This window comes from Diplotaxodon limnothrissa, linkage group LG5 (assembly GCF_057381915.1).
Source record: "Diplotaxodon limnothrissa isolate DT_005_m linkage group LG5, D_limnothrissa_male_GT1.1, whole genome shotgun sequence".
In the NCBI taxonomy this organism is placed as follows: Eukaryota; Metazoa; Chordata; class Actinopteri; order Cichliformes; family Cichlidae; genus Diplotaxodon; species Diplotaxodon limnothrissa.
This window is the reverse complement of record NC_140600.1, coordinates 18,137,791-18,159,672: the sequence shown is the minus strand read 5'-3', so window position 1 is coordinate 18,159,672 and position 21,882 is coordinate 18,137,791. Positions and strand designations below refer to the sequence as shown.

The 21,882-nt window shown below is 39.5% G+C and overlaps 2 protein-coding genes and 1 pseudogene across 2 annotated transcripts; all 3 read right to left on the bottom strand.

The window, feature by feature from the left end:
- Positions 1-703: 703 nt before the first annotated feature.
- On the bottom strand, positions 704-2,813 carry LOC146632051 (neuritin-like). Its single transcript, XM_085354011.1, has 3 exons — positions 2,762-2,813; positions 1,680-1,833; positions 704-932 (listed from the first exon to the last, which is right to left on the bottom strand). Exons 1-3 carry the CDS (start codon positions 2,811-2,813, stop codon positions 704-706), a joined length of 435 nt encoding a protein of 144 aa, XP_085210137.1.
- A 564-nt stretch (positions 2,814-3,377) lies between these two features.
- On the bottom strand, positions 3,378-9,129 carry LOC146632050 (translocon-associated protein subunit alpha-like). Its single transcript, XM_085354009.1, has 9 exons — positions 9,014-9,129; positions 8,057-8,175; positions 7,887-7,980; positions 7,591-7,718; positions 5,638-5,772; positions 5,159-5,235; positions 4,658-4,736; positions 4,370-4,463; positions 3,378-4,251 (listed from the first exon to the last, which is right to left on the bottom strand). Exons 1-9 carry the CDS (start codon positions 9,081-9,083, stop codon positions 4,187-4,189), a joined length of 861 nt encoding a protein of 286 aa, XP_085210135.1. The 5' UTR covers positions 9,084-9,129; the 3' UTR covers positions 3,378-4,186.
- Positions 9,130-20,445: 11,316 nt separating this feature from the next.
- LOC146632049 (ammonium transporter Rh type B pseudogene) lies at positions 20,446-21,882 on the bottom strand (annotated as a pseudogene).

The following is a 21,882-nucleotide window of genomic DNA, read 5'->3' as shown; positions in this document are numbered from 1 at the left end:
AAATAAGAGGGTGGGGCAGAACTGCCAGCACAGATCATTCACAAACATTTTATAAATCATTTCTTCAAATTACACAAAAGTGAAAAATATATATATTTAATGACAAGCTAAGCTAAAACTGGTTGCTATGCCTTTCATATTTACTGGTGAGATCTTAAAGTGGGGTCAGTTTTCTAATTTACTTATTGCTTTAAGGAGCATGGTGAAATCAGACTTTACACAAAACACACCATGGATGCAATAACTATCTTATATACAAAAATGTGAGCGATGAATAAAAAGTTATTTGGGCTTAAAAACTACAAAAATTAGACGTTATATTTTCACACAGGTAAACTATTGCAAGCTGTGTTTTACTGCACGACATTGTACAGATATATGCGGCAATGTGCCTGCTCCTTGTACAGTGTTAGTAACCCAGAGCCACAGGTGTCTGATAGTAGAATGAGCTGACCAAATTGAATGTGAAATCCACGAGAGTGTGTGCTTTTAATCTGTTTATAATGCAATTCTTTCTGCCACTCCACCCAAAGCTGGAGTATTTGAGAGAATTTCAAACCTCATTCATCACAGACATCAGCGACTCTAGGTCAAAATAATCCTTTGAAACATTTGTGCTCTTAAATCCTTGGCTTTAAGTTTAAACTCTGGAGGACCGAAGCACGGCGAATACGGCGTCCTCCTCACCCAACCCCTGCTCCATCTATGCAGAAGCCCAGCCGGGCCCAGTCAAGGCCAGCATCAGCGGCAAGATGAGGACAGCGCTAGGTGAACTTAGACTGGGAGAGGAGCTGGGACTGCACAGATCAAACAGACTTCCCTGGAAGCGTATCTTCCTGGAGTCCTGCCTCAGAGTCTCCCAGATGGAGCTGACTTCCTCCTGACAGTCGGACAGCGCCGTGAGCGCACAAGTGTGGAAAGCTTCCCAGTGGCTGTGGCAAATAAAAGGATCATCAGTTCAGCACTGTGTCTGACATTTCACTCGGAAGTCATTCCCACAACAGCATGCAGACATGCACTGGCTGTGCCCGATTAATTTGCTTGCCAAAAATCTATCACTCACACGGCTACGAAGGATGCAAGTAAGTCAAGCTGTGCTTTAATTACCATGGCAACTGTATGAGAGAGTGAAACAATATCACAGATGATATTGCAAGTGGGCAATTTTCAACCAAAGGATTGAGTGTAAATCTTTGTCTTCAGTGCACTGTGTTGGGGTTGTGGAGTGCATGCAGTAACAGTGACAAAGAACTTCCCCCGAATTTCATTACTGCTGCAGCGAGGTCATACATTATTTAGCACAATGGCTCAGTGTCTCAGCACCATTCATTTCTCTAGTCTCCTCTTCTCTGGGATTGTGGCATCTGCTCCCTTTCTCTCCAGTATTTTGTTATGAGATGAATATTTCATCCTGTATATGTCTATATTATTGCTCTCAATTACGCCTTATTTGATCCTAATTGAACTGAAAGACAATTTTGTGCACCAATGGGTTTCTTAATCGACCCATGAAAGCTGGTTTCTCTCTGCATTTCTTGTTCTCTCTGCTGAGGTTATCATTTGTATCTTAGTGCATATGAAAGCTCTACTCACAAAGAGTGATGAGAGCTCAAGCTCACAAAACTCTACAAGGAATGTCTCGCTGCTGCTCGTGCACTCGCCGGTAAAGTAATTATCACCTGCACACAGCTGCCACTCCCCTCTCACTGGTCACGTTCTCCTGGTAGTTGTCCATGCTCTCTCCCAGCTCCAGGACACATTCGGAGAAGTCCTTATAAATGTTCTCACACTTCACATCGACAGAGTCTCCTGGCACCGCTAAGGACAGAACTACTGAAAAAACAGATACAGGAGACAGCTTTCTTTACCGCTTTTGTGATGCTTTGTACACTGACAAGCTACAAATAACCATGAGAGACAAATCAGCATCCACTGTAAGTGCACATAAATCAAATTTCTTTCTTGCTAAGTGTCTGGCTTAAGATTTCAGACTACTTTCAGACTTCACTTACGAATATACAACCTTTAAGCAAAGACCTCTCTATTACATTTATAATAATAAATACTATCACTCTTATTTAATTTGATAATTTAATTTGATCAGAAAAACTATGTGACAGGTTGTCAAACTTTCACTTCAGAAGCTGGAAAACCCCACCCCACACTCCATATTTCTTATCAATAATTAAGAGTGAAAAAAAAAAGGGATCCAAGTTAAATAAAGGTCAGCATCAGAAAACTTTTGTTTATTTTGCCTACCAAAAGATCACATTCATTCGGCTCATGCTCTTCCTGGTCGTCCAGCCCCACAGTTTTGGAGCAACTGCTCTAGACAGATGTAATGTGGTGGAAGGAAAACATTCCTGACCACCGCAGCCCAAAGCTCGCTTTGTCAATAATAAACTGTACTGATTATAAAGTGCATATTTCTGTATTTTAGTAAAAGTGACAGTTGAGTGAAAAAAGAAGAAGAAACCATTCCGTGAGTTTTTGTCTTTAGGTAAGCGTTTCATGTAAGAAAGCTTGCACACTAAGTATAGATACAACACCCAGTAGGCTATCTACCGCCGCTACAAGCAGTTGGCACTGGTACAGGTCTGATAACCATCATGCAACACTGATGGAGATAAATAAGCTTACGGTCACAGCACCTACATTCTGCTGCAGGAAGATTAAAAGAAGAGAAAAAAAAGACAGCTTTCTGTTCCAAACCATCCCAACTGGCTCCCACCATAAAGCGACTGAGATTGAGATACCGTACCGGTGGCAAAGGCAACAATCCATCCGATCTTCGTCGACATGAAAAATCCCATATCATCCCATTTCAAGCCGAGCGGAGGGCGCGGGATGCTGCTGAGGCGCCGAAATAAAAAGATAAAAAGCGTCTCTGAGTCACACGGAGGTGATTAGCTGCCCATCATTAATGTGAGTCGATGTGTATCAGTGATTGAGCGCCGATAAACACTTGGTAGGTGTGTATTCACAGTCTTTCCTTGCTCCGGCCGACTGCTGACGTTACCTGCCCCCCGGCGCGCGCTGAGCTCATCTTCCCCCCTTCAGCACCGGACAGTTCTCACCTCCCCGAGCAGGAACCACGGCCCTGCTTCATCACCCGGTGCTTTTATGCTTTTGTTAGACACCTCACACAGGATGTCATCACAGGATCTCAGCTTTTACACATATATACACATATTCCCTCAATCACATATCTGAGGTTGGGAAAATAAATATTTACTTTGTTCCACAGGGAAAATGTGGAAATGTTGTGGAATGCTGTGGAAACATGTAGCATTTGTCTTTTCCCTGATTTTTTCTTTCTTTCTGCACACTTTCACAATCAAACAAATTTTTAATATTACACAAAGATAATCTGAGTAAATACAGCCTTTTATTGTTTTTCAGAAGGCGTTGCATCACAAATACTGACATACAGCGTGACAGACCGCATCACTAACACTGACTGAATGCTCTGCTCAGGAGTAAGGCGGCAAAATTGACTTGCACAGACACTGAGACACATGGTTTCGACATTTGCACTTGCAGCTGCCACTGTACCACTTTAAAAAACATAAAATCATTAATGGACGTTATGTGTGAATCATGTGTGGTAATTAAAAAAAAACAAAAAAAAAAACCGGCATTTTTTGCAAGAGACCAGATAAGGCAGAGAAGGGTTTGATGATAGAGAAGACTGTGATATTTTCATTGTTATTATCGGAAATAAAATAAAAAAAAAATAAATTAAAAAAAAGGAGTGGCAATAAACTCAAATTCAACCCTCTTCAAGAAGGCAGTTCAAGCCAGCCCTTGTAATCTTAATTACCGATTGTCTTATTTTTCCCATTACATCTCTTTCTTTCTCTCTCTCACACACACACACACACACACACACACACACACACACACACACACACACACACACACAGATACAAAAGTCCCTTTAAAATGAGCCACAGTTCAGTCTTCTTAGTGTTTAAATGGTCATGGTCCAATGAGAGCACAGGATCCTCTCAGCATGTAATACCTTGAGACTGTATCGAGCTCCGATTCTCAAACATAAAAAAAAATCTGCTTCAAAAACTGAATTCCAGACATTTGCATTCTTTGTAAATTTGAACTGAGTTATTGTTGCGAGGTGTTCTGAAAGTTTGATCAAGATTATAACGACAAAGGGAAGCCAGCACGTTTATTGGTCTGTCCCAGCCGCCCTCTTGGTTCGTTTCCGGGGGGATGCTTTAGGGGAAGCCTTGTCTGAAACACAGGAAGTAAAGATCAAATACTCAGAAATCAAAATCACAGTAAGAAAACAAAACAAAGCAGAGGGTGAGTGGAGCAGTGTAATCATAACAGCTGGGCAAAATGAACTTACTCATGGCATTAAGAGTCTCCTGAGGAATCCAGCTGATGTCCACATCATTTATTCCAGCAGTGCCCTTTTCTATTTTCACAGAAAGCCTCTTTTTCTGCAGAACACACACAAAGGTAGAAAGACCACATTATGTCATGTTAAATCCAATTTATTCACCATCATGCTGACTTTACCAGAAACATTTCTTCACATTTACACTGATTTACAAAGATGCGCCTCATTTCATCTAATAGGCAGACAAAATATCCTTAGATAAAAACAGAAAAGCCAGGGATGACGAGCACATACCGTCCTCGAGTCCAGGACCTGGTACATCCCGAAGAGCAGCAGGGATACCAGTCCCGCCAGGAACACGTACATAAACATTCTGCAAATAAAAGCAAAAACTCCAAGTTACAAATACACAAGAGCACAAAAAACAAGAAGAAGCCAGATTTCTCCATTTATCAACCTCGATTGCAAATTTTATGTTCGATTTTTTTTCCCAGAAGGAATACGCCGTCTTCAGCTCGACTAATATTTCTGCCAACAGTTTGCACGTCTTACACCAGCAGCACAATCCTGGCTGCGAGTCTCTTTGTGACAATTTCACACCTCCTTTTGCAGGTTTGTACATGTAGTGCAATCTTCTGGGAGAGCTGCAGAGAGCCGGATGTGCCAAAACGACGTGACAAATACAATTTTGGACATTTCCATTTTTCTTTTTCTCCAGTGGAATTAAAAAGACACAAAACACTTCATTTGCGTTTTCAATTTTGCCTTTACATAATAAAAAGCAGAAAAGCTTACGTTTCTCCATCCAGTCCCTCTTCTCGTTCAGTGATGGTGACAGTCTGGTTGTAAACGGCAGTCTGGAACACGCTGCCCTAAATTTATTTTTTACAAAAGAGAAGTCAAAAGACAAACAGGGAAAACAAAATTTAGGAGCTTCTCTTTAAAACGTGTCATTAAAATGACTCAGTATTTGTTAATAGTGCAGAAAAAAGCAGTCAAAGCTCAGCAGGGGGAAATGATGACAGTAAGGACCCTCCTGGAAATCCAAATTATGGGAGAGAGAGAGAAAAAAAAATAGTTGCTAACAAAATGTAGTGCTGATGAAGATTTCTTCAAGGCTTTTAATATTCATGAATCATGAATAATCATTAGGTGTGCTGTGAAAAATATTCCTGACAGTTACTGCCTGATATCTTCACATTCTACCCCCTCCCACCTTCTCTCAGTAAAAACAATAAATAAATAAACTTTTAAAACAATAACACTTATTTTACCTCAGTGTCTTGATAGTTGAGCAGGATTACAAGTCCAAATGGGCGACCGGCCATTGGCTGTGCTGGGATGAAGGAGTACTCGAAGGAGGCCTGAGCTTGTGGTTTGACGACAGTGTTCAGGGGCAAAGCTGTGAACTATAAACACACAAAACACTAAGAAATCATTTTCTGAAAGTATGACATGAGCTAGTTTGGTTTCCTCAGTTAACCTAACATCAGCGTCTTTAGACAAAGCTGGGGTACCCGGAGAGAATCCGGGGAGAATGTGCAAACACCACACGAAACGCTCCGGGAACCTGGAACCCTCTTGCTTTGAAGCAACAGTGCTGATCTCTAACACCGTGCTGCCATTTCTGAGGTTTCATTAAAGCTAAACAAAGTAGCCTTTGCTAGTCCCAGAAATGGGAAATTCACAAATGAAGAGAGCATGTGCACAAATATAATAAACATCATTTTACTTTAATGTTTCTGCATCATTCAGATATTTAAGTTGTTCTGTTACACAATTCAGTGTGGAGTTCATGTTCTTCCCTGAGTCTGTGTGGGTTTTCTCAGAGTACTCTGGCCTCCACCCACAGTCCAAAGACATGTGGGAGTTAGTGGGGTTCGGTTAACTGGGGATTATAAATTGCCCATAGGTGTGAATGTGAGTGTGAATGGCTGTCTGCGTGTTTTAGCCCTGCAACAGACTGGCGACCGGCCCAAGAGGTCACCAGTCTGTCGCCCTGTGGTAGCTGGGATAGACTCCTGCCCCTGCCACGATCCTGAACTGGATAAATGGAAGAAAGGATGGATGTACAATCCCACCCTTAACATTTTTTTTACTTTATTTTTCATTAAGACATGAAAGGAATAGAGAGTGTTTATATGTATTTTTTCAGCATTTCTCAACATTCAAGAGAATAAAACAGAAGTAATGAACATAGGAAATAAAAAGAGAATTCAAAGAAACCTAAACCCTGATATAAACTCAGGGAAAGTCTTGCCATAAAAGTATGTTTAAAGGTTTAAAGGCATGACTTAAAAAAAAGTGACCAACCATGTCAACCAGGTTGTTCCAGAGTTATGAGGCGCTCAGTGCAAATGCTCTCACCTTAGGGCTGTGCGATATGACCAAAATCTCATATCCCGATATAAGACATCTATCGTCTGATAACGATATAAATCACAAAAATTTAACATTTTCTGTAAATTCTGTGAATCTCAGGCAGCTCGACTTGTGTGAAATGTTTCCAGCTGCGTGTCATGTACCTGGAGTTGAGTGTTTTAATTGAAACTATACATTTTTAGACATAAGTTGTAACGGCCGCTGTTTTCTTTGTGAGCATTTATTACACGGCGTGCTGCGGGGAAAAGCCTGTTCTAACGTTTGAGTCTAAGGTTTATTTTTTAGCACCTGGCGGCTCTTTTTGCTCCTCATCCGTTAATACGTGATTCAGTTTATTTTGAAAAGTCTCAACAGGATGTTGAGCTTTATTATGAAAGGTTTATGTGGAACATAAACAAGCGGACATGCGATGGTTTTACCGTTGCTGTTGCTAACGACAACGCATAAAAACAGGCGATTGTCTGTCAGTAGTGTGGTTATATTAAATATAAGAGAAAGAGAGAACTTTAAGAAATTAATATACCCACTACAGTGACCATCAAAACGATTAAAAAATATTGCCGTAAACAGTTTATTTTGCGACACCATGAAACAAACGATAGCGTAAAATGAAACGATAGACGTTTTTATATCGTCATCCGATATATATCGTTATATCAAACAGCCCCATCTCACCTCTTACATTTTATATACTGGTGCATGTGGTAGTTAGAGGTGGAAGATGTACACCATGAGCGGCCTTAAAGGCAGCCAATAACATTTAATTTCATAGCTAAATCTCTTTAGTTATGAACTTTTTACATTAACATTTTACAGCAGGATATGCGGCACATTGTGTCACTTACATTTTGGATGAAGAACTGGAAGTCCTGGGGATAACGAAAGGAGGCCTCCAATGACTGAACGGTGAACTCCTGACTACCCTTGTTGGAGAAACCCACCAGGAACCGCACAATTTCATTGGCAGGAAACTCTAAAAGTGTCATGACCAGAAGTAAATAATGAATAAAAGAAAAAACACAAATGTGAAGATACCATGTGTTTAACACGGCCACAAAACTGGCTTCTACACCATGAAACAACTAATTAAGCTTTTTGCTTTAGTTTTCTAGCAATTATTAACAAAACCAGTGAGACCAACCTTCTCCCGTGGTGAAGATGATCGTCGTGTCGGCATCAGGGTGAGAAGCTAACAGTTTGTCCGCCGCTTCGTCGGAGTCATCTTCGTGTCCTTCCTGATGACACACACAACTTTACATTGTAAAACCACCACTAGTATGCCTAATCGTGCTGCGCCATCACTGTACATACCGAGGTTTGCATCTGATCCTCTTCAACAAGGACATCTTCATCATCTTCCTCTTCATCTACTGCAGCATCTGAGTCCTCGACAATGTCCTCGGCCGAGTCTGAGTCGGCATAAACGTGGCCTGCGAGTCAGAAGCCACAGTGAAGACATGAATGGATTACGGGAATGATGCTGGTTAACACACATGAAAAATGTTTTAGCAGTTTTCATATGACAATCTGAGCTTGTAATCTTTGTTAATTCAGTGTGTAAAACAGACAAGAAAGTGCTGCATTTGGCCATCATCGTCACACAGACAGTATTTATTTATTTCATAGCAATTTATGTCAGATTATGTCTGTATCAAGTCACGTGATGAAGTGATAGATGGTTATTTAAAGAAGAAAAGCAATGGAAATGTGGGCGAAAATCTAATATACACTTAAGCAAGGAAAAATCAAATAAAAAGCGGTTGTAATAAATCTGGCAACCTTGCCTCCAATTTCAATGAAACAGGAGCAAAGACACTTGAATGTGTGTCAGCAGGGCAGAAACCAGCAGAGCCAAACAGTACGAACATCTTATCTATGGTGACGTGTCCCAGAAAAGAGAGGGAGCCTCCAGCTGCTCTTACATCCTCGGCCACTTCATACATTCGTATTAAAAAGCTGCTCTGTGGCTCCAAAGGGAAACTAAACTTTGCGTGACGTGTATATATTTCTTCTTACGAAGAAAAAGACCGCTTTTTCTTTAATTCACAACAAAAGCGACAGACTATTGTATATCTCTAGATGTTTAAGAATAAAACCTGCCTTATATTCACGTTAGCAGCTGACCCAGCTGTGGAGAAAGCTGTCGGATCGCCCCGTGACTGTGCCACGTCAATATGTTAGGCGAAAAACTTCTGACCAGCAGCGGAGTGAGGCTACAAATGTATCTGCCTGCTTTCAAGTGAAATAAATACATAAATAAATGCTTACCAACTGATATCAGACCGCAGGGGAAGGCCAGGAGAAAAAGCAGCAAAAGTTTTGATGTGAAGTTGAACATGTTTGCAGAGGTGGAGGCTGAAGTTAGTACCACATCAGCAGTTTGAGGAGTAGAGGACGGGAGCTGAGGAGGGGGCGGGGTAAGAGGAGTTCTTCTTCTTCTCCATGTTTCATGGCGCATGCGTAGAGCTTAGTGGTGCATTACCGCCACCTAGAGGAAAAACAAACAAACAAACTTTGTAGCGTGGATGAAGTGGAGCCACGTCGTTCATCTTTAACACCGTCGTTGGGCTGGATGTGGATGTGAAGTAGACTGTGTATAACAGCTGTTTGTTTTCAGGGCTTTTTATTTTGCACCAGCATCTAAAACGTTAATAACAGGAACATTAAGTTGAATCACCATGTTTTTATGAAGGGCCAGGGGCACACGAATGGAGGTGGGTGAGGCATTAAAATCCCTTGATTCGCATTAAGGCTAAATATAATCCAAAAGCTTAATGTATATGACAGTATATGACAGGCTACACCGTGACATGTCTGTGTTGCACATGAGGCTGCACAACAGTTGTGACCCTGTGTAAAATGTAAATAAATGTAAATGTAAATTGTCTTGTTGAAATATGCATTACTGATTTTCAGCCTTGTTCTTTGCGAGGTCTCCAGATTATGTGAATCTTTTGATGATGTTGTGGACTGTAGATTAGGAGGTATTCAGTCTTCTCATTTTATGATGAACATTTTATGCACTTTATTTTGAAACTGTTCCACATTTTGTAGACACAGTTCTCTGCAAACTGTTGAACCTCTGCCCATCTTTAGTCCCAACATTTACGTTTCCGCCCTTTTCTTGCTCCTGTCCTAACTTTTGTGGGATGTGTTGCTGCCATCAAATTCAAAATGAAAATATTTTTCATGAAATTGTATCAGTTTAAACATTTGATGTTTTCTGTTTTGTCGTAATATAGGTTCATGAGATCTGCAGATGTTGGCATTCTGTTGTTACTTACGGTACATTTTTCGCAGGGTCCTAACTTTTTTGGAAGCGGTGTTGCACAAGACATGTACATAGATTTCTACATCAATTTCTAACACTGGGACTGACTTTGATAAACCACACTGAGTGACAAGAGGGTAGCCAAAGGTAGACAAACCAGAAGATAAAAAAAATAAATAAATTAATGTCTGCATAGCAGATAGCATGGTGGTATCTCAAAAACTCTCTTAATACAAGTGAAAACCTCTGCAGTTGTTTACAACGGAAAGTTTCTGACGCACTGTGGTTAATGTGGCTTTATGTGTTTTTGACCGGTGTACCTAACTATAACACAAGCATTCCCACAACTGTCAGTTTTAGTTTCCTTCGTCTTATTTGTTCCTATTAATAAATACACTGTAGCATTAGAATGATCCTATAGGTGGAGAATATAAGCAGCGGGATGGAGTAACACAGCTAGGATATTATACATACAGTGTGATGAGCAGCGCTTCAGTTAGTCCATTTAATTAACAGTGTAACAGCTCTTTCTGCGCCATTCCTTTTAACAAATTATGAAAAGATCTCACATTTTGGATTTGCCTGGTTGAGCAGATCCATGACTTTAAATATCTGCTTGAGTGCAGTGGTATAAAGGTGGACATGCTTTAACCTATAGCCCACACTCCTTGCAGAAGAATAACTCACCCAGTGTTGGGTGGGATAGCTAAGACAGCCTAAATGTCTTGAGCCACTCTTTACTGAATTTTCATCCATGTCAGATGTCAGCACCAGTAACTTTTGAATCAATGTTTAAACCGAAAATAACTCAGATGCCCAAAAGGATGATTGGAACAATCCTTCCCACATCTGGTTTAATTTAATATTCAAAATGTGACACTTTATACACAGAAGAAGGCAAATAAATGACTGCACTGCTGTCTGCGTGTTCAACCCACGCTTCCTTCAGTAAATGGACCGTGAGAGTCTTATCATTTGCTCCTCTCATCCTGAACTAGTGTTCAGCCTGCTGACATGGGGCTGATCAGCAGGCTGCCAGCTCCTGCACGTTTGTATGCAGAAGATTTAGGAGCTGCAGTTCAGCACTATAAATGAATCCTGAAGAATGATTGCTGAACCGGGTGAAATTAATTCCCAGAATGTATGCAAATATTCGTCTTACGTCTGACAGTGATTTGAACAAACCGAAAGCCAAATACCAACAGATTTATCTGGATGATATGAGAATAAGATGCTAAGAGAGCTAAAAACTCATATTTTACCCCCAAAGTGACCAAAACTAGGATGTGACTTAAAAAACTGGGCCTCTGGTTTGTAAACACATCCATTAACACCTTCTTGCTGCTCTAATTCCTGTTGTCTGATGTTGCAGCTATGAAATATGAACCACTAATTTAAGGTGTGTGTTGCCAAGTAAAGAGGTCAGCATGAAAAATTTAAATCAGTGAACACCACCATGTGCTGAATGTGTCAGACTGTTACCAGAATAATTGGTTAACCTCACTTTCTGTCATGGCCACTGGCATATTTTTGACCCAGCAGCTCACGACTGACTTTAAAGATATATAAAGACATCTGCAGGATTACAACAAAGATACCATTTATTTTGGTTTATGACTTGATCCATTACTTTGACAGGATGCTTCCAAGTTCCATCACTGACATCTGTTACCTCATATGTCTAAATTTCCTAGTCGTTTGCACTTATTAAACACTTTTCTTTCTTAAAGGTCGTAGTTAGCATTTTTATTTTTTTAATCTCATTTTATTATTATTTATTTTTCATATACAAATCACTGCTTTTCATGGATTCTTTTATCTGTATGCATACATGTGTAAAAATCATAACCACTGGAGTTTGTGCTGTAGTAGTTACAAATATTTGTCCCCACTAGAAATGTTTTTATCTCCACGGAGAGAATTTGCTCTCATTCTTAATATGTTGTCACATAGTATCCAGATGTTGTGTGAAATAATTAAAGGATTATATTTAGTGCCTCAAAGATAATTAAATGTCTTTTTCAGGATATTTAAAGTAAAAAGGATATATCCCCTTAAATCAAACGTGTTCATGTCGTATTCCTTAACACTGAAAGGGCAGGTCTTCAGCCTTGGTACCTGATCTGTCTTGTAGTCTAAAAAAAGTTTGTGGTTTTCTGCAAAAGCACACATCCTGTAACAGTCCTTTAAGAAAAAAAAGCAAACACGCTGGTGTCACATCATACTGCGTGAGCACAAACATGCAGCGAGTTCTGTAGAACTGCTTGTCAAAGACAGAGTACAGGTGTAAAAGATTTAGTAGACGTTTGTTTTCAGAGTATAGTTTGGATTGTCCTTGGTTAAACTTCACTGCCATGGCAGAAAATTGCAGCTCCGCTCAGCAAGGTAAGTCTTGAATGAAGATACAAACATCGTTAGATTTCACAGTAATGTAAGCCAAGAGTTTTCCTTAGAGTTAGATCAGGTTTTTATAAATAAAGATGGTTAGTGTTAGTGCTTGTGATGCTTCTTATGTTGCTTTTATATTGAATTAAGCTTTACTGGTTTGACTTTAGAGGGAGTAAAAAAGGTTGATTTTCATATCAGATTGCATTTTGATTAGCAGCTTTTGTGGGACTTCCCCATCTTTTCTGTTATTGCTCTAACAGACGTTTAACAGAATCTCAGTACTTTCCAGATGTAATTTTAAAGTTTTGAAAAAATAAAGTGCTGAAAAATAAACTGTATGCTGTCTGGCACAATGTGACAAAGATCATTCCAGGAATTAAACTACACTGGGCACACCAATAAGCTTATAAAGAGATGTAATTAATATAGCGCAGAACTGTTCAGCTTGTTGGTTCCCTAGCAGTTGCAGTTTCTCATGTGGCACCTTGGGAAAACTAACCGCCCACCCCTGCCTGAGATGCTGCCGGAGAGAGAAACATATCCAAAATTAGAGTCAGTAGGACTTCAGCCAAGGGGGCAGGAGCTGGATGATAAAAATGTTTCCAACTTTGTTTTTAAATCAGTGAATAGTGCTTTAAATAACTGATCACAGCAACCAAAAACAAACAAAGAAAATCCCCCAAAACTGAGCTTACTAAAAGGTAGGTTTCTTTTATACACAGCTTCTCCCACGCCTTCACAGCTGACAAGTGAAGTGTCTGTTGTGTACAGACTCACAGCATTCTGATTAAACAGAATGCTGTGAGTCTGTACACAAGGCATCAGCCGCTCAGAGGCATCAGCAGTTTAATTAGGACGGTGCAGTTTGCCCAAAGGCAAAAAGCAATACTGTGTAAGATCGTAGAATGTGTCTCATTTTAATGAGGTGATGCATTACCAAAGCTAAATTATTTATTTAGATTTGTAACAGAGATCCTATGCACCAGATATTACTCGGGCAGAATGTGGACCCATTTCCACCACTGCAGAGTCCAAACACGTTAAAGTGCTCCTTCGTTCACGGTGAAGATGAGCAAAATTCAGCTGAAAGTTATACGAGATATTGCACACCACAGCTACACAGTTAAGAGTTACAGTTACAGTCAGGCTTTTTATGTGATTCAGTGGCAAACCAAAAACCAACAGTGTGTCGACTGAATGTTTTAACTCACTAGAGATCGATGAGGCTTCAGGAACATGTTAAACATAGTATATCAAAAAGCACTGCAAATGGTTTCTGGGGTAGGAAATGCGCCCAAGATGCTTTTGCTCGGTCTGTATTCCTGCAGCAAACATTGCACACATCACACATCCATGCATGCAGGTTTCTCAGCAAAACCACATTTTCTGCTGCTCAGTGCTGGTGTAGATGTATTGCTCAAGGACTCTGATGCTGTGCATGTTTTCACATTTTGCTTTATTGCCCAATTTCCTTCAGCATTGTTTGAACAATCCACTTTCAAGCATGTACCTCTAGTTCTGCATTTTTTAAAGAGATATATAAAAAAAACAATTTTTATTTTGTTTATTCATATTTTAAAAACTTTACATGATGCATGGATGGTTATTCTTCATTAATATTGTTATTATCAGTAGTAGTCACTTATTTAATATCTGTTTAAAATGTGAACTAAAGAGGGAAAAAAAAGGCGTCCCAAATTGCTAAAATTAGCTTTCTGTGTTGCGTGGTGCAGTGATGAAGCACAGCACTCACCTTGTGAGTAGGGTATTTCTGTGTGAAGCTAAGTCATTTTCTCACAGTGCTTCCATTTCTTCCCACATTCAATTCACAATTCATACACATTGCATTAAGTTGATTGTGAGCTCTACAATGAGCACATGTGTAAATGGTAGGCAGTGGATGGATGGACAGAAAGTTAAAGACACAGCTATGTAAAAAAAACTGTCTTTTGATTTTTTAAAAACATACATAGCAGTTTTCTGTCTTCATGCATGAGATTAACTATGAGGTCAGTGAGTGTTGCTCAAACATAGTTTATTAATTTAAAGTGACTCATATTTGTTTTTCTTTTTTCTAGCTTCACAGTTGGGTTGTTTATCTAAGGAATTACAAGCGACCTTAGGAGTTCTCAGTGCAGCGCTGATCATCTCACTGGCATGGAATATTTTTTGTTGTGTATCAAAATTTGGCTCAGGTAATGACATTATTTACTCTATCCTCACTCAAAAAAAAAAAAAAAGATTCTTCACCCACAGTAAACATGACACTATAGTTTGAGTAAAATGCAACTGAAATATATTATCAAAGAGTTGTTTATTCTAATACTCAATTATTTAAAAAAAAGTGCTTGTATAAACTGAATGCATATCAATCAAATACATTTGATTTGACCAGATTTAATTAAATGTAACATTTTTACATTTTACCTGTAACAAAAATACATCAGAAATCCAAATGCAAGTTAAAGTCAGCATTTTATGGGAATTAACACAAAACCCCCTGAAAACAATCCAGTTGTGAATATATTCATCTTTATCTTGTATTAGGAAAATGGAGATGTCCACTGAGAAGACGGCAAAGGTGTGTAGCGTGGTTTTTATTGTTAACAAATTACAGTAAAACAGATCTGCATGTGAAGAACTCCGTTTTCCTTTCTGTGTTCCCAATTTTAGTCAGAGCTTGAGGCAGATGGAAGAAAATCCTATTTATGGAAACGTAAGCTACCTGCAAACAAGTAGGTGCAAGCGGTCGTGCGTCTGGCTGTGCACATGCTTTAGTACACTTGTATCAGATTATAGCGTGATGATATTTCTCCACAGGCGTAACTTTGTTAACAGAAGACAATCCCCCTCACTCATCACTCAGCTCTTCAAATGGGAAGTATCAGCGGAGAGTCAGATCAGACTTACAGGTAGATTCTTTGAAACTCTTTGGTTTGAGATCGTTTATTCTGGCTTCACTTTGGGCTCTCTGTCTGTTCATACAGGTTATTAAACCTTCATGACAATATCTCTCCAGAAAAAGTAAAATACAGCTGTATGATATTAGATTAGGTAATAGTAGGAACATGAAAAGTGGTCCTCTAGCATAGGTCAGTCTAGACCTACTAACCCATGGGTGTCAAACATAAGGCCTGGGATTCAGAATTGGCCCAGAAAAGACTCAAAACTGGCCGCCTGGCCCAATGTGAAGAAGGGCATAGCTTTATTATTTTTAATTGTTATTTAATTTTTAACTCTCAGTTTTATACCTTTTCATGCCAATAAAGGCTTCTCCAGTGCCAGTGATAATAAACCAATTAAACCAAAGTAATTAAATAATAGCTAAATGATTAAACGATGAAAAAAATATTATTATTTTAAAATATCTACTAAGGAAATTTCTGTTGTTGTTTTTTTTTACAGTGGGTCCACAGCAAAATTTTTTTTAAAAAGATGAGGAAAAGCACATATGTATTTCTTACAATTTAAAAGCATAGAGTTGCACTCACAGATTTCTTTCATCTACTAAAGCAGCATTTCTTTATCACATAAGAAAATTGAGATGTACTGTTGAAATTACACTTCTTTTTCTTATATTAAAACATCGCAAGCATTAAATTTAGTTAGTTAAAAGTCTTTTCACAGACAGAAAGGAGAGTTTTACTAGTTCATTGCATTGAAGTGTGATCATGTTTACATTGTTTTTTGTTTCTTCTTCCAGTCCAAAAACCACGACTGCTATGCCAACCTGACCTTAAAGGGCCCCAGGCTGCAGGCTGGTCACAGCTGTCCGCAGATACAGTACTCAGATGTAATGCAGTTAGGGGAGCCACCGGAGTCAGAGAAGGAGGATGACGGTAACACGGACGCCCTCTCCACCGTGTCTGATCTGTATGCTTCCGTGCAAACTCAGCGAACAAAAACCATTGACTCTGCAGACAATGAGGAAGGCTATGCCAACCATCTCTGAGACGTGCACAGCTGCTGATGCTGAGATGACTCAAATGGCTGTTTTTTTTTTCAGGCCCAATCTGTCACCACAGGATGTCAGTGTTTATTATTATATGAAAAATGGAAACGCGTCTGTGCAGTTGTGAAGTAGAGAAGTGCTGCACTTCTCTGATTCATTGGCTCTCAAACTAGTTAACTAGCTAACAAGAGGACGGGACCCACAATTTCAAACAATTATTAATAATAAACAGGATCCGAGTGGATTTTTACTTAAATAAAGCTCAGAGTAATAGCATTCACAAACTCTTTTTGGGTTTGTTAAATTAAAAAGAAAAGAAAATTCATGTTCTTTTAACTCCCCGACAGTTTGAGAATCACTGCTCTCCTGAATGTGAAAGTTTTAACATAAAATGTGTATTTTATGTAACATTTCAATGACATTTTTTGGTGGACCTGTTTTTTGATGGTGCATTTGAAAGCTAATTAAGTACAACATCTCTATTTTTGTTTTTTTGTTTTTACAAAATGACACAGTAATTAATTTTGTAATATTTGCTCTAATAAAATAAATGATTATCTAAGAGTGCTCCAGACAAGCTTTTGTATGCTTAACAATATATTCCACTTATAATAAGTGAGTAAGTAGTTTTTTGACACTTGCTTTTCAAGTCATAGCACATTTAATATTGTGTAATAAATCCCTTTTCTTCTCTTTGCTTTTAACTTGGTAAGAATTCTTTTAAAACAACTTTCTTCTGCTGTGTCAATGTTTAACCCTGTGAAATGAATGGGTCACTGAAAAGACCTAAAGCAGCATAAAAACAACAACAACACAGAAATAAAATGCAAAAGAAATTTTACTTTGTGTAAACCAAGAATTAATATCAGTTACCATCACTTAATTTCTTTAAAGTCCTTTGGTTGCGACATTAGGCTTCTTGGATTAAAGGTCACTTAGGTCTGTACTTTGCATTTATCGGAGAGCCTTATTTAAGGCAGTGGTAGCATTTACCCTTTGAACAATCAATGCTTGAGATAAGAGTTTCTAAGAGCTAATGGTAATTGCAGTACAGTTGAAAAATTATCATCCATAAGAGTGAGCCTCACGGCTTCCATTTATTTTAAGTAGGTGCTGCTCATCAAATGTAGTGTTTTCACTGACCATCAGCTAGTGGGGCTACCTCTATAAAAACAAATGCTATGAAAATGTGCTGGTCTAGAACATTCAGGTTTGTGATAACATAATCTTCCCAGGAGTGGACATCCCATCAAACTCACAACGCGGTCAGACTGTGCAAGCTTCAGAGAACCTGCATGTCACTCTACAGGTAAAAGCTTCCTGTTTATAAAAACAATGCAGCAGCCAAGTTGCTTAGCTTTGCAAAGCTGCATCTGAACAAACCACAAGACTTGTGGAACAATGTTAGATATTTAATGCATAGCGCCACATTTGGAGAAACCCAAACACAGCATGTCAACACCAAATCCTCACATTAACTTCTCACAGTGTGCAAAGTCAAACTGTGTGGAGTGCAAGTAGTGGACCCAGGTGCAGACAAACCAACGTGTGGAAACCAACTTAATAGGAACAAAAAGTGAGCCGTTTAATTAGGCTGATAAAAAGGTACAAAAACAAAAATGGTAAATGGCCTGTATTTATATAGCGCTTTACTAGTCCCTAAGGACCCCAAAGCGCTTTACATATCCAGTCATCCACCCATTCACACACACATTAGACACACTGCACATAGGACAAGGACTTTCACAATAAAACAGGAAACAGCATGGAATGCAGACATGACAACACAAACTTGCTAACATAAAACATGCAAACATGAAACAAAGGGTGAGGGAAACTTAAATACATGGGTAGTAAACACAAGGGGAATCTAATAAACAAATGAACTTAGCTGACCTAGTCAACTTCAAAATAAACTAAAACTTAAAATGCTCGGTCAAAAGACCCAGGAACGTGACATAACTGTCACCACATTGGTGATAGTGGTGATGATTTTGACTTGTTTTTTCAGCCAGTCGACTATGAACTCTTCTGTATACCAAGGTATTCTTGAGTCAAAGGTGAGATCATGGACAGTTGATCCCAAGAATATCAACAAATCTAGGCGGGGACAAGTATCAGGGATGATTCGTGATAAGGGGACGATTTGAGGATAGCAGCAAGTGTGAAAAGGAATGTTTACAAGATGCTAGTGAGACCTGCTATAATGTACTTTTTGGACACAGGAGCACTGACAAAAAGACATGAAGCAGAGCTGGAGGTAAAGGTGTTAAGATTTCAGTTGGGATTGACCAGAATGGCCAGCGAGTATATCAAAGGGACAACTAAGGTTGAGCGTCTTGGAGGCAAAGATGCAGAGGCAAGACTGAAAAGAGATTAATAGATATAGCAAAGGATGATATAGCAAACATGCAGAGGATTGCCCAAAGATGCCCTACCATTAATTACTGCTTCATTCTGAAATATGATCAACCTATCTCTAATAATCTGCTATGTACCACAGGCCTTCAAGCTGGCAATACTTAAACCATTACTTAAAAAGTCATCTCTGGTCCCCTTGTCAGTGGCACCTGCATGACCTGGGGCCGAGAGCTATATGCGAGCTGTCCTGGAACAACGGACGCCGGGGGGGCCAGGTGGCCGACTGCCAGACCAGCGTCGCCGGCCTCCGGAACAGCGTTGCCATCCTCCGCAAGAGACACTGCCCTTTTTCCATAAAGAAGGTGATCCACTCAACATAAAAGCATGCACCAGCATTGTGTGCTTGATAAAAATCAGAGCACATAGCAACTTTTGAGAACAGTTGATGATTAGATAAAGAATTGTGTCAAACCTATCAGTTCATAAAAGATTGGTGACGTATTTAACCTTTGTAACAGTGGCATACCCATTCATACATGTAATCAAAGCAGGACATGGAAACTCACTTTACCTTTATATTATGATCTTCTCTTCTCGTAGAGCCAAGTTTAAAGTGCTTGTTTACATCCTCAGTTATCTTGTCTTATCTTGAATGAGATGATACCTTATATGCAGCAGATATATTATTTCACATTGGTCACTTCCAACTTAGGCCCATGATGCCCAGATAAAAAGTTGCGGAACAGCGTGACAAAACTTGCTTATAAACCATGCATGTATATTAAGAAGTCCCAGATGTCAAAAGTCCAGCTGATAACATAAACTCATATATTCTTTATGCTTTTATAGAGGCTATTTCACTTGTCCAGACAATAGTTTTTCAAAGTAGAGATGATTTTTTAAATATCACAAAACATGTGAAATACATGAAATTTGAAAATATTTGTAAAACGATGAAGTAGCACTAGATGGTGATGTTAAAAATGCTGAATGACATATGTTACCTTGATGATAATGATGATGATGAATTTCCATTAAAGGAGATTATGTTTTCATATAAGCTAATTTGTTCGGTGAATTCTGGAAACAGCATGTAATGCAGACATGACAACACAAACTGCGTTGTTGCTTGTTGTCATTGACTGAACCATGGGCCATACTTTGGTCTGGTGATTGTAAAGCACAGTGAGATTGTTATATAGACAGGACTTTTGTATCCTTGAGGCAATCTAGAGTTAAATCTGACACCGTAAAACTATGTCAGATTTTAGTACAGATTCCACTATCATGGTCGTGTTATGAAAATGTCATGTTTAGGCTTCTATTTTATTCCTGTCGTATTTGTAACACTTCAGTGAGTTAACAAATTATTTTATATCTATTTCTAAAGGGACGATGTGTGTCAAATATGCCCTGGCTTATTGTTGATATGTCTTCACACATTAATTCTAAATTTTAAAAAAAATCAAATGTTTAAATTAATTTCATTTTGACAAATGATTTATTTAAGCATATACCTTTTGCAAGAAATTGGATTCCACACATTTTTAAATGACAATAATGATAAAATGAATCATGTTTTATTAAACTGTTTATTTTAAATACATTATATTGCAAAAAAGTTCATATTTCAGCCTGTTACTTTTCCATTGCTTTTTTGTATGCAAATGCTAAGTGAGATTTATGGAAACAGTTCAGTACAAGTTAAAAAATATAAGGTACAAGAGCTCAGACTTTGGTGTCCATGGGGTTCATTTGCCCTTTTCCCTCATAGGTTAAGGGGGCTTCTACACTGGAAAAGTCAGATGGCAGCTCAAAGAAAAGCTCATCATTGAAGCAGTTCTTATCAGATGGAGATGCCAAGGAGGGAAACTTCATGACCAGCCCAGTGAGCAGACCACCAACTGTAGAGGCTCCGATGGTGGTAAAGACAGCCGCAACCTGGTACAGCGCTTGCTCCCGTGCAGTGCGTCCCAAGCCTGGCTTCAGTCCAGGAATCACCTTCTGCAGTTCTAGCAGCTGTGGATCTCCTTCGGGTGGAGCACGGTGGGAAAAGATCTGGTACATGCTGGGCCCGTAGGTTTCCTCAGTGGCGAGAAGGATGGCGCAGATCCCTGCTGTGGCCGATATGATGCCAGTCAGTCCGTGCAGGTTGTGAATACCACACTGGTCTTGGATCCTCATGCGATAAGCCATAAAGGGGGTCAGGTACTTGTAACCAAAGAAACAGGCAGTACAGCCCATGACGCCCAGTGCATATGCAGCTACAGGTGAAATCATCATGTCCACAGAAGCTCCAACTGTCACACCGCCTGCTAGAGTCACATTTTGGATATCAGCCATCGTGAGCTTGCCTCTCTTATTGAATAGTGCAGAGAGTGCAAAGGCAGTGATAGTGGATGAGGAGAGACCTATGAAGGTGTGGAGTATTGCTCTGTGCTGATCATCGCCTTTAAATGTAAGCGCAGAGTTGAATGAAGGCCAGAATACCCAGAGGAACAGGGTTCCCATTACAGACAGGATATCTGAATGATAACTAGTGATCTCTTTAGCATGTCCATCATTCAAACTTGGCCGATAGAGCATAAATGTCACTCCTAGACCAAAATAGCAGGCAAATATGTGGATAAGAATAGTGCCGCCTGCATCATTGATCCTAATGTATTGGAGTACAGCCCACTCTGTCACAGCAAATATAGGAATCTCAAGAGAAGCCATGACCAGTAGCTGAACGGGACTGGTCTTCCCAAGCACAGCCCCGAAGGAGATGAGCACCACAGCACAGGCAAACTCTGCATTCACCAGGTTGATCACCCCCAGGTGAATTTTCCCATCATAGTAAAACTGGAAGAACCCTTGCATCAGGATTGCCCACTGGATTGCAAATGTAGCTGTGAGAAAGTTGAAGACCATCCCGCCAAAGCCGTAGAATCTGAAAAAAGCCAGCAGGCAACCGAAGCCTATGAAGATCATCACTTGCACATCAGCAAAGTAGGGGTAGTCGCGATAGAGGGAGTTCTCCATGGGGCTGGTCTCATTGTTTTGCAGCTTTGCGTTGGTATCGTCATCATAAGTGACAAAGACAGCATAAAGAGCTATGATGATCACCTCAAACACTAACACAAACACTGGCAGGCTCACTTTCAAACTCACTGAGTCCTTCAT

What these genes read in the sequence shown, in the direction of transcription:
- LOC146632050 (XM_085354009.1), bottom strand. Translation starts at nt 9,083, where the DNA reads ATGTTCAACTTCACATCAAAACTTTTGCTGCTTTTTCTCCTGGCCTTC. An exon ending in TCAACTATCAAGACACTGAG is followed by an intron (nt 5,236 to 5,637) that starts GTAAAATAAGTG and finishes AAATAAATTTAG; the next exon opens with GGCAGCGTGTTCCAGACTGC. An exon ending in GAGGGACTGGATGGAGAAAC is followed by an intron (nt 4,737 to 5,158) that starts GTAAGCTTTTCT and finishes TTTTATTTGCAG; the next exon opens with AATGTTTATGTACGTGTTCC.
- LOC146632051 (XM_085354011.1), bottom strand. Translation starts at nt 2,813, where the DNA reads ATGGGATTTTTCATGTCGACGAAGATCGGATGGATTGTTGCCTTTGCC. An exon ending in GATTGTTGCCTTTGCCACCG is followed by an intron (nt 1,834 to 2,761) that starts GTACGGTATCTC and finishes CTGTTTTTTCAG; the next exon opens with TAGTTCTGTCCTTAGCGGTG. An exon ending in GGAGTGGCAGCTGTGTGCAG is followed by an intron (nt 933 to 1,679) that starts GTGATAATTACT and finishes TATTTGCCACAG; the next exon opens with CCACTGGGAAGCTTTCCACA.